The 12553-nt window shown below is 43.9% G+C and overlaps 1 protein-coding gene across 5 annotated transcripts in view; it reads right to left on the bottom strand.

Moving 5' to 3' along the window:
* The window catches only part of ABCG1 (ATP binding cassette subfamily G member 1), a 60795-nt gene that overhangs the window by 7825 nt on the left and 40417 nt on the right, over positions 1–12553 (bottom strand). For 4 of the 5 annotated variants that reach the window (XR_011679665.1, XR_011679666.1, XM_071430193.1 and 1 more), the window contains exons 5-14: positions 12449–12499; positions 10295–10440; positions 9419–9542; positions 7721–7835; positions 6754–6902; positions 6490–6591; positions 5214–5382; positions 4354–4454; positions 2714–2872; positions 590–708 (exon numbers count right to left, since the gene is read on the bottom strand). Coding sequence is in view for 3 of the 5 variants with exons in the window: in XM_071430193.1 (XP_071286294.1) it covers positions 590–708; positions 2714–2872; positions 4354–4454; positions 5214–5382; positions 6490–6591; positions 6754–6902; positions 7721–7835; positions 9419–9542; positions 10295–10440; positions 12449–12499 (1235 nt within the window). In the remaining 2 variants the exon portion in view is untranslated. Of the gene's footprint in view, positions 1–589; positions 709–2713; positions 2873–4353; positions 4455–5213; positions 5383–6489; positions 6636–6746; positions 6903–7720; positions 7836–9418; positions 9543–10294; positions 10441–12448; positions 12500–12553 lie in introns of all 5 variants that reach the window. The other variant, XM_071430195.1, reaches the window with a different exon arrangement.

Raw genomic sequence — 12553 nt, 5'->3', positions numbered from 1 at the left:
CTAAAAACCTTTCAGTCTCTAGTCTAAACTATCCCTCCAGAGGTTTCCTGGTGGGAATTGCCCCATCCTAAGACAGCTGAGTCAGACACAGGCACAGGCACTGTAAGGTGCCTATGGATCTTAAAGCAGCAGTTTAAATTAGAGGTGACACAAATCCTGTGCCCCTTGTGGCAGTGCTACTGCAAAACTCAAAAACAGGCCTTTATCCAACAAACCTATCTAGGATACAGCAGTGAATTATACATTTTCTTCCAAAATGAGGTGCTGGCATCAATTTCTCAGTTGGTGATGCCCCATTATTTCATACATCCACTACTGCAAAATCCAGGAAGATTTTCACGCTGTGCAATCCCACTGAATTCAAAGGGACTGACATGGAATTGTGGCCAGCAACCTGTTCCTATTTATTTCACAACATCAACAACTTAAAATGCAGAGAGATAATGTGGTTTACATCACATGTATGAGTATGTTTATACTCTAAGAGAACATGCTGAGAACAGTCCTTTTGGCACCCAAAATAACCAAGCAAGCAAAGGCAAACAAGCAGCATGTCCAGATGGGAGGGTGAAGGCCTCCCCAGCAGTACCTGACATAGGAAATGTAGGACATCCACTGGAGGTATGTTGGGATGGTATCAAAGCTGACAAAAAACCCAGAGAACAGGAGGACTGGGATGGCAGTGACTGGGCCCACAAAAGTTGCCACCTGTGCAGAGAAGGAACAGAGTATTTCTTGTCAGAAAGACAGAGAAAAAGCAAAAATTAACTTGCTCTCCTATTACTCCTAGGAAAAATTCTACTGCCCCAAATTATCAAATTATCACAGTTTGAAATAGTAGAAAACTGATTTTTTTTTTTTTCTTGTGAGGGGAAGAGCAGAAGCCCAGGGATCATGCAGTAAGGCTATGCTGGTCCCCACAGGGTGGCACAGAGAGGGAATCAAGTGTTCTACTGCTGAAAGCTTGACAGCATCAATGCATATTGAGGTCAGAATCATCTGTTCTGCTGTGGAATGGTCACCTCAGCACATCTCCTGCCAGGAGTTACATGGCCAGCTTCCAGCCATGCCAACAGATGCCACTCTCCCTTCCTTTCCAGAAATTTGGATTTTGGGCAAATTCCTACCTGTAGCCTTTTCCTACCTTTCTTTCCACAGCTTTTCTGGATGTGCATGGAAGAACCTTCTGAGCTACTGTGGAAAATTTCCAGTTTGTGGGGCTGCAGAAACACATCAGTCCTGCAGTTCCCAGGACCTGCTCAGTCTGGGATGGACAGCAGGTGAGAATCCACCCGAGCAGGGGCAGGCACAGCCCCTTCAGGTGGGGCAGGAACTTCAGAGCCTCCCATCCAGGGCATGTCTGTGCTCGGGGGTGAGGGGGGAGCAGCAAGAACTCTGCTACAGCAAGAAACTCTCTGCCTGTCACCTCTCAACAAACGTCTTGGGGACACAGCAGCCGTGACAGGGAGCAGAGTTAGGGCACAGCAGAGCTCCTGTGAGACCACGAAACACCATCAGTACTGTTTTAAGTTGGAAAATGTAGCAGGGGGTGTGTGTTCTATTCCCATCTGTCAGAGCTGGGGCAGCTCTCTGCTGTTCATGGGGCAGTTTTTTCTTTCTCTCTCCCACAGCCAATCCTCCCTGCAGGAGATCTCTGCTGTCCATGGCCACTGAGTGTCCCTGCAGGGCTGATCCAATCCCATCATCCCATGGGGAGATGCTGCATTGCCCAGGGGAGGAGCCAAGCATTCCTACCTGGATCCAATCTGAGGTGCTGGCACAGCCCAGCAGCCTTTGCCCAGTGCATTGCCAGAGGAGCAGCTTCTGCTGCCCTGCATTGCCAGAGGGAGCCCAGGCCCATCTCCAGCAGCCCTGGAGCTGCAGAGGAAAACTCCCCCCTTGTGCAGGATCCCTGCTCCAGCAGAGCCACAGCTGGCACTGCAGGAGGGCTGAGCCCCCATGGGATGGGGCTGTGCCACCCCCTGACACACAGGGGGACAGGGACTGCTCTCACTCTGGCAGTGAAGTTTTTTTTGTTTGTACTATTGCATTTGTATTTTTATTTTTACCCTAATAAAGAACTGTTATTCTTACTCCCATATCTTTGCCCGAGAGCCCCTTAATTTCAAAATTATAATAATTCAGAGGGGGTTTGCATTCTCCATTTTAAGGGAGGCAGGAAGGCTGCAGCTACGACTGAATGGTGCCACCACCCTGACCCACATGGGGTCAGGTCCTGTTCTGACTCTGTCGGGTTTTTTTGTTTGTACTATTGCGTTTGTATTTTTAGTTTTCCTAGTAAAGGACTGTTATTCCTACTCCCATATGTTTGCCTGAGAGCCCCTTAATTTCAAAATCTTAATAATTTGGAGGGAGGGAGTTTGCATTCTCCATTTCAAGGGAGGCAGGAGAGCTGCAGCCACCATGGAATGGCACTGCTGCCACCACCCTGACCCACAGGGTGTCAGCTCCTGTTCTGACTCTGTCAGGGTTTTGGTTTTGGGGTTTTTTTGTTTTGTCTTTGTATTATTGCATTTGTATTTTTATTTTTTCCCTAATAAAGAACTGTTATTCCTACTCCCATATCTTTGCCCGAGAGCCCCTTAATTTCAAAATCATAATAATTTGGAGAGATAAGGTTTATATCTTCCATTTCAAGGGAGGCTCCTGCCTTCTTCAGCAGACACCTGCCTGTTCAAAGCAGGACAAGTACCTGCAGGGATGTGGAGGCTGCCCCTATGAGCAGGCCCAGTGACTGAGCCACCAGGGATGTCATGGTGCCCAGGGCAGCGAAGAGCACGAAGCGCAGCGCGTCCGAGGGCTGGGAGGTCATCCAGTACACGATGCTGCAGTAGGCCACAGGGAACATGATCTGCAAGGACAAGCACTGGCAGTGAGCCCCTGACAGCCAGACACTCACTGACACAAAAACGTGGGCCAGTGTCACAGACATCTTTTATGGAAAATCCTTTCCTTAGGAATTTTCCTCCTGAGAAGCTGAGAGGCCTCAGGAACAAAATGTAACCAATGGTTATCTGCTGCTGTGGAATGCAACAGGTGCATCTGGGATTGGTCTCATGGGGTTGTTTCTAATTAATGGCCAATCACAGTCCATCTGGCTCAGACTCCCTGTCCCAGACACAAGCTTTTGTTATCATTCCTTCTTTTTCTATTCTTAGCCAGCCTTCTGATAAAATCCTTTCTTCTATTATTTTAGTATAGTTTTAATACAATATATATCATAAAGTAATAAATCAGCCTTCTGAAACATGGAGTCAGATCCTCATCTCTTCCCTCTTCCTCAGACCCCTGTGAACACCATCACAGGGGGGTTCCCATTAATCCACAGCTCTCAGCCTTTCCATGACATGACAGGTGGAGGATACCTGTCTTTCTGCTTGGGCATTTAAAAAAGGATTCCACTCCCAACCCTTCACCCTCCTGTGTCACAGATGTATTTTATGAAAAATCCTTTCCTTAGGATTTTTTCTCCTGAGAAGCTGAGAAGCCTCAGAGGAAAAGAAAAACAATGGTTATCTGCTGCTGTGGAATGCAACAGGTGCATCTGGGATTGGTCTCATGTGGTTGCTTTTAATTAATGGCCAATCACAGTCCAGCTGTCTCGGACTCTCTGGTCAGTCACAAGATTTTATTATCATTCCATTCCTTTCTATTCCTTTATGGCCTTCTGACGAAATCCTTTCTTCTATTCTTTAGTATAGCTTTAGTATATCATTTTCTTTTAATATAATATATATCATAAAATATTAAATCAGCCTTCTGAAATGTGGAGTCAAGATTCTCATCTCTTCCCTTCTCCTGAGTCCCCTGTGAACACCACCACACTGCCTTGAATGAGGCTTGGAGTGACCCAGGGCTGCCCTCCTCACTCTGCACAGCTCCTGAAAGGGGCCTGTGCTCAGCTGGCCCTGGGCTCTTTCTCCAGCAGCACTGACACAACCAGAGCACACAGCCTCCAGCTGCACCAAGGGAAATCCAGGCTGGAGAGCAGGGAAAAGGTTTTTCCAGCAAGGGTGAGAAAGTTCTGGAATGGCTGCCCGGGGAGGTGGTGGAGTCCCCATGCCTGGGTGTGTTTAACAAAGCCTGGATGTGGCACTGGGTGCCAGGGTTCAGTTGAGGGGTTGGGGCTGGGCTGGACTCGATGGCCTTGAAGGTCTCTTCCAACCCAGGGATTCTGGGAATTCTGATTCATCCCTGAAGCTTCACCAGACACATCTGGACATTTTCCCCACTGTTCCAATGGATAAAATACCAGTACTAATCTTCTTGGCAAGAGGGCTTGTCATTCATGAACTGAAATGGTTCTGTTTTATTGAAGAGTAGAGCATGTACCTGGAATGGAACATCAGCCATGGTCTTGGCCAGGTAATAGGCTTTCAGGCTGTACCAGTAGTTCAGATGCTCTCTGAGAAATACTCCCATCTCAAGGGGAACTGCAGAGAACACAGATTATTCTGTCAGATTGGCAGGTGCAATGCTGCTTCACATAGAAACAACTCAAATGTTGTTGTTAAACACATAAAACCAAGATTTATCCCTGTCTAATCCTGCACTGCTGCAGTCCCAGGGTGGGACTAGAACCCTCAGGTTTTTGACAGAGCAGCAAAAGTGTCAGTGATTTGTAATGAGATATAAAATGTCAGCCCCTAGAGCTGCTCACTGTTGGGACTATGGACCAGTCTACTCAGATGATCTGAACTTCCCTTAAAGAGGACTTTTCAATTAAAAGTGGTGTCAAAACTTAAAGAACTTGGTTATTCTTCATGGTCCAACAGGGAATCCAGAGTAACAGAGCAGCTATGAAACAGTCCATTCTGCAGGAGTTTGCTTCTGACACCACATGAATGAGCTGATTTGATGCAGGAATCATAACTTGGAAGCCCCAGATAAATTACTCCATCCTCCCTAAGTCCAACCACGAGCTCAGGGCATGGCTGAGACGCACTGGGATAAGGAGAAATTCCAGTCCAGGACTGTAACACTGAACTGTCTGTGCTGGAAAACACTGGGAAAACTGGGCAGGGAGCAGTGCCACTGGCCCAGCCTGTTCCTGCTTGCACAGCACTGCTTCTGGGGGTGCAAGGTTTATCCCCACACCTGTCTTAGAGGCAGAATCCCAAGTCAGCAACCCAGACACATTCCAGCATTCCAGCACCCCCTCCCTGTGCTGTGACACAGCACCCAGCACTCACAGGTGAGGACAGTGGGCATGAGAGCAGCAAACATGAGGAACAGCATGGAGAAAAAGAGGAACCCCGAGTTGCTGAGGACTTTCTTGGCCTCATTTCCGATGCCCAAGTAGAGCAATCCGATGAGCAGCCCAATGCCAATGTGTGAGGTGATCCTCAGGTGTGTCAGGACCTGTGGGAAGCAAAGAGTGGCATTTATCAGGGAGCCTGGGCTCAAAAACAGTGACAGTGGGGCTGAAACTGGATAGATTGCAGGAAAAGGAGCACTTATGCCCAGAAAATCTTATATAGAAACCATGGAGTGGTTTGGGTTGGAAAGTTAAAGATCACCAAGCTCCAACGCCCTGTCATGAGAAATGTTCATTTCCTACAAAAACTATGAGCTTCCCACGAAAATTTCTTCCAGGTAACAGAGGCAGGAACTGCAAATGCTGCAAGCTGAAATCTCCCTGTCTGACAATATCATGGAGCCACTGGCTCTTATTCTTCAGGGGAAAGAGACTTTCTGACTAAAAGCTAAATTTCCCCAGAGCAGAAGAGAAGCAGAAAAGGCATTTCAGGCTTGTGTAGACCCAAGTAAGTTCATCAGGAATAAATTAGCTTTCTGTGCCTTCTCTGCAACACAGTATTCCCACAAGAGGCTGGGAAGAACAAGAGAAATAATAACATTGGGAACAACTGCAAGCCTTTAGAGTTGAGCAGGAAAAAAAATTATTAAAAACAACATTGTCCTTCAATCTATGCATCAGCAAATCAGTTGCAGTTTCTCCTGATTTTAATCCATTAACTTAATTAATCCCCGTTGACAAATGCACTTATAAAAAGGAGGAAGGGAGAACAAATTATGGCAAAGAAGCAAAGTTTTTATCTACCAACTTTCATTTACAAAAATGAAGATTTTAAGTGGTAACATTACATCACACTGAAGTTATTATCTCCTCCATCCTGAATTTTCTGGAAAACCTAATTTTGTGACACAGCACTACAACTTCCCACTCACTTTTCAGTAGGATTAATAACTGTGTAAGGGACCTGCCAGCACAGAGGGGATTTGAACTTTGGGTTTTTAGGCCAGGTGCTTCTGAGTAGAAAGCTGTCATTGACAATGAAGATGGCAGAGTTAACAGCAAGACAGAGAGAACAGCCTCTTCCCTTTGCAATTCTGTGATAATTCATGGGTGGGCTGCTGTTCAGGACCTTTGAGGAGCCTCCCACCCAGCTGGACAGACCTTTTGGCCACAGAAGTTATTACAACCGAGTTACAAGTTATTATTCTTACCGAGTCCCTCATGATGGTGAGGAAGGTCCTTTTGAAGAGGATGCAGAACTGGGTGAGGCAGCTGGCAGAGAAGCTGTGGCAGCCTTCCGTGGAGGAGGAGTCCTGCAGGAACACACACAGAACAAACCCCTTCCCCTGCAGCCTCGCTTTTCATTCACAAACGAAAGCCCAAAGCCCACTCACATCAGCTGAGTGTGCCCAGGGCCTCCTCCACCGAGGGAGGGTTAAATCCCCTGCCCTTCCCTGCAGAGATGCACAGAGTACCTCCTCAGAGGGCCGGTGCCACAGGAAGGGGTTCAGCTCGTGCTCCCCAGGCGCGTCCCTCTTGTAGTCGGAGTCACAAATCCTCTCCCTGACCGCCCTGACCAGGCGGCTGCTCTGGTCCCCGTACTCACCCGAGGCCACTTCCATCACTGAAAAACACAGCTCGAAGTTACTGCCTTGCAAAGGGGGAACTTACAAATCACTGCTTTGCAAAGGCTGAAGTTACTGCTTTACAAGGGTTGAAGTTAGAAATTACTGCTTTGCAAAGGCTGAAGTTACTGCTGACCAGATTTGTTGTTAAATCCCCTTGATGCACTGACAAAACGAGATTTTTAACTTTTTAATTTTTTTTTAAATTTTTAAAATTTTTTAAATTTTTTTTAATTTTTTTTTTGGTACAGGCTTTAACATGCCACCTGCAAATTCATATCCACACGCAAACAACATTTAAATGTTTTAATTTATCTTTCCATAAATCTTCAGAGAGATCTCTTCATCCTGGAAGTTAAATGAACCAGTTCATTTTTATACAGAAAATAGACAAAAGTCTATTTTTGTGGCACTTTCCATTATTTTTAAAATTAAGAAGCACACTGAAAAAACCCTCAATGCTCTAAGCTGTACTAACTGCTCAAGATAAAAAGAAAACAAACAGAAAACTGAAGCCACTTTAAAAAGTTACTAATATTAGTTACTATGAAACACTAAAGAATACACTTTATCTTTTATTTCCTGGACTTCTAACAGAGAGCAATATTCGCTAAATTGCACCACTAGGTGGCATTCAAATTACTTTGGAAAAAAAAAATCTGATTACTTTTATTTTGGTTGATATATGGACAAAGCACATAAGAATATATGTACAGAAGTATAAATCACACCATGGTTCCCTTTACCCTGAAGGTGATAAAATTATAAGATGATAAAATACAAAATAAATGAAATAAACTATTCAAGCTGTCCTTACCAAAATCTGCTGGGTTGTGGTAGGTTGGACAATTCAGCCCCAAATCTCTCAGGTAAGGGACAAGGTTTGTTACCTTCCCACGGTAAATGCACTGACCTTGACTTAGAACATAGAGCTGGAAAACAAGAAGGAAAAAAAAAAAGGAAATAGAAAAAAAAAAAGAAATAAGAAAAAATGTGGAATAGTCTCAACCAAGAATAACCAAGTTCTTTAAGTTTTGACACCACTTTTAATTGAAAAATCCTCTTTAAGGGAGGTTGAGATCATCCGGGTAGACTGGTCCATAGTCTCAACAGTGAAAAGAAAAAAGAAAAAAAGAAAAAAGAAAAAAGAAAAAAGAAAAAAGAAAAAAGAGGAAAAGAAAAAAGAAAAAAGAAAAAAGAGAAAAAGGAAAAGGAAAAGGAAAAGGAAAAGGAAAAGGAAAAGGAAAAGGAAAAGGAAAAGGAAAAGGAAAAGGAAAAGGAAAAGAAGGGAAGGGAAGGGAAGGGAAGGAAAGGGAAGGAAAGGGAAGGAAAGGAAAGGAAAGGAAAGGAAAGGAAAGGAAAGGAAAGGAAAGGAAAGGAAAGGAAAGGAAAGGAAAGGAAAGGAAAGGAAAGGAAAGGAAAGGAAAGGAAAGGAAAGGAAAGGAAAGGAAAGGAAAGGAAAATAAATAAGAAAAAAGTGAGATAGCATCAAAATATTTGAACCTGTTGCCTGATAACATCTCCTTGTCCCTGTGGGAAGAACACCTTGGGAAGATCTGTCACCACTCGAAATTAACTTTGCATGGAATCTCAACTAATGGAAAATGTAATGCCTGGAGCTGGAATTGTGCACACATTGCCTGCAGGACTTCAAACACATTAACACAGAAACACACTCATTCCAGCCTTTGGCACATGCTGAAAATAGGCAAGGAGCTGGAGAGCCAAGCCATCTAATTTCCACACATTATGGATATTTTGGGCAGGGATGGAAGGAGAGCTGGGACAGCACAGCAACAGCAAACAGCTCCATCACTCTCACTTTTAGCCACGATTTTGACTTTAAATAAACCTCCCTGCCAGACTGGCAATCTGCAAGAGTTTGTTCACCTGTGGTGGTGGAGGTTTTCTCTCAGCTCTCACAGGGCTAATCTAAACCCTCTGACAAGACTAAAATACATTTTTTATCTAACCTAAACACACGTGGTCCACATGCCATTGTTGGCTTGGAGAAAAGTTCTCTGACTGACTTAATTTCAATTAATTTTCAATACTAAATTTGATTATTATTATTTCATGTGTATCTAGGATACACAGATCTATTGCAGACATTGACACTGCAGCTCTCCTGCTTTTATATTGCTCTGATTTACTTCAGTGACAGCCCTGTGCAAGGGTGAAGGCATCATAATCACCAGTGCAATGGTCTTGATAACAGCAAGATTCTTCACAAACATTACGCATAAATAAAGGAAACAGGCAGAGAAGAAGGAAAAAAAATAATAAAAAAGTCTATTTTGCTGTTATTTATTTAATTTCTTTATATGATTTGTAGCCATCAACCAGAATTATTTGTGGTTTTTTGATTAAAGAGGTGGTTATGCCTTTTTGATGGTTTTTGGGTTTTTGATGGTTTTTGATGGTTTTTTGATGGTTTTTTTGATTAAAAGGTGGTTATGCCTTGAAAGCATAAGCACCCTGGCCTACACATGCAGAGAAAGTCTGAGAGCAATACCTGGTCAAAGAGCTCAAACAGTTTTGCACTGGGCTGGTGAATTGTGCAGATGATGGATCTGCCACCCTGGGCCAAAGCCTTCATCAGAGAGACCACCTGAAAACATGATGCACTGTCCAAGCCACTGGAAAAAAAAAACCCAAACAAGTTTATTATGCACAGGCACCGCTCAAAACCAGCACATGCATTTGCTGCAAGGTATCCCATTATTATCCTTTGACAAATCTTCTCTGTAGCAGTTTCATTTTATCATATGCCAACCTTATGCTTGTAACTTCTCCATCAGGCTTTTAATTAAGTTGGAAGCATGCCTGAGAATGAAAAAGAGTATTGTCAAAGCTGCCTTAAGGGACTTCTACATTTTAGGGCTGCAGATTTAAATGCTCCCAGCTTTAATGAACAGATACATATTCATAGCTTTGCCAGCCTCCTCCCAGCCTGATCACATTCATTACCAAAAGTCACATTTTAAAATGTTTACATTCAAGCAGTCTTTGCTTGAAAAATAAAATCCGTGCCACAATATTTTCCTCTCTTTTCCTTCCTTTCCTTCCAGGTTGTGAATGCTTTAAATATTACTTACAGCCCCACAGTCCACAGCAGTTTGTGTCTGCTTTAAATATCATTTACAAACCTACAACCCAGCAGTTTGTTTCTGCTTTAAATTTTACTTACAGCCCCACAGCCCAGCAGTTCCAGCAGTGACCCAAGGCGCCAAGAACCCAAATCAAATTATTTCTTGGCCTAATTCAGCGCTTGCAGACAACACAAAATGAGCTTTTTCCAAGGATTTAGAGGGGAATGGCTTTTCTGTAGCTGTGTTCTACTATGCAAAAGCATTTTTGTCTATGTTTGATTTTTGGCCTTGAAGTATACCTGGTGGGTTCATCAAAGAACATGACAGGGGGGTTGTTCACCAGCTCCAGAGCAATGGCCAGGCGTTTCCTCTGGCCCCCAGAGAGGCTCCCAGTCCTCGTGTTGGCACAAGTCAGCAAACCAAGGGCTGTCAGGATTTCCTTCACCTGGAGGGAGCAGAACATTCCAGAGTGTTGGAACATGAAAAACCTCCAGCCCCTTCACTGATTTTCATGGAGGGTGCAGACCAGCTCACAACTTTGTTCCATCGCCCACATAAAGCCTTTTCCCATCTAATGTATTTATCAGTCATTTATTAGACTCAGTGTTGACAGGTTTTTCTGCCATTTACTGTTTTGACCCAAATTCTGCTTGTTTGTCCTGCATGACCTCACTCAGTGAAGAGGTGAAAAAGGAGTGGAAATCAGCTCTTCTGTAGCTGTGTATTTATGGGCATGGCACTGACATCAAAAGAGCTTTGCAGCCTGTGAGGGGCTCTTACACAGTGAAACCAAGAAGCCTCTTTCAGTAGAACTCTGGGGCTGTCTCTACCAGGGATCTATAACAAAAACCAGAGGATTCTGTGGAGCAGTGACCTGCTTTATCTCATCTCTTCTCCACAGTCTCCTCTTTCAAGTGCAGCCATTGATTTCAAGTGTTTTCATTCCACTCAGGGTCAATGCAGTTGTCACAGGGACTCTCAGATGTTTGGGATTCCCTCAAGGCACAGCCTCAGGAGGGCACAGCTCGTCCCAGGGCTTTTGGAGCAAAAGGAGGACAATCCCAGGCTCTAGGATTTTTTCTGTTTCAGTGACTGTAGATCTGGGCTGGCATTCCTATATATGGAAAACGGCTCTTTGGCTTCAATAAAAGCATGGACACAAAAATGAGTGAATCCATGAGCTACATGGCTCATTCAATTAACAAACTCCACCACTTCAAAGGTAGAAAGCAGCCCAGACATTTAATACTTCACTGAAGTTTAGGAAACAGAGCCCACCACTTTTCAAAGCATCAACTGCTTGGATGGAGAGAGTTCTCCAGAAAGAGTGCCTGACCTGGTGAAAATTGCTGACACCAACCAGGGCCTGACCCTTTGCTTGTCCTGATTTTGATTGCCAGGAGTTCTCTCTCCCAGAAAGGGGGAGTAAAAAAGTAACAAAACCCACCAAGCCTTGCTTCTCAGAGAAAAAAAACCCAACTGCCTCATTCCCTTTATCTCTGAGAAGGGTAAACAGGACTCAGGCAGCCCAAGCAAGGACAGCTAGAAACATAAACTGTGGTTCACCTGAGGATTTTCATGGTCCCTGCTTTAAACAGGAGTCTGCAATCCTGCTGGCACAAGTGTATAAATTCATAACATTTATCTGTGATAAACATTTATCCTCCAATTTACAACAATAAAACTAATTATCTTCTCCTGCACATGAACTAGAAAATTCTTCTAACATGTGTTGAATAAACACAGCACAGATTTTAACTCAAAGAGCTGCTTGTAATTACAGTGACAGTGTGAACAAGTGAATTAACTTGCTTGGCCTAACTTCACTAAAGTGTAAATGAACTAAGGCTTCCAAAGTACAATTAAGTTAACAGCTGTTTCTATAGAAATATATTTTCCAATAAGAAAATAACCTGTGCTTCTTTTTTTCACAAGTTGATTCCTGTAAGTTTCCCTTTCTGATTTTCAAGGGTTCTTTTGAGTCTGAAGAAATGCCCATTGCTCCAATTTGGAAATAAACACAGAGAAAGGACAATCACAAAACCAGCTGATCTACCTAGGAAATTGCCACAGGTTTCATATTTCAGGAAAAGTTGTGCTTTTCTCCATGGATGGGTTGGAGGAGCACAGGTCCTCATGCAGGTCCAGCTGGGTGATTTATCTCACCCCACATGAGATGCACATTGGAGAACCCAAGGTGCATTAACAGGAATCCTGCAGAACCTGTGGATTTGTTTCAGTGAACCTTTCCCAATTTTCCAGTCTTGTACTGAAAGCAGCTTTCATGGAGACTGCAGTGAACATTCCCTCCTAATGCACATGTCAGCCTAGAGAATATGAATTATTCTGTCACTGCAAGTCCAGTGCAGCTCAATGTCAGATAAAAATGTCTGCTTTACAGAGCTCACTTCTTGGCATCCCCCAAATTCCAGTTTGATGGGCAGTGTACATACCATTTCTCTCCTCCCTTCATCTTTCTCTTGAAGTTTCAGATGAGCAGATACCTGGAATGCAAAACAGTGGAATTTGATTTTGAGCTGCTCTGAAGCACAACCACC

The sequence above is a fragment of the Agelaius tricolor genome, unplaced genomic scaffold (assembly GCF_023055355.1).
Source record: "Agelaius tricolor isolate 1412-34295 unplaced genomic scaffold, bAgeTri1.0.p SCAF_7, whole genome shotgun sequence".
Lineage (NCBI taxonomy): Eukaryota > Metazoa > Chordata > Aves > Passeriformes > Icteridae > Agelaius > Agelaius tricolor.
Note: the sequence above shows the minus strand (reverse complement) of the source record. Positions and strands in the feature narration are given on the sequence as shown.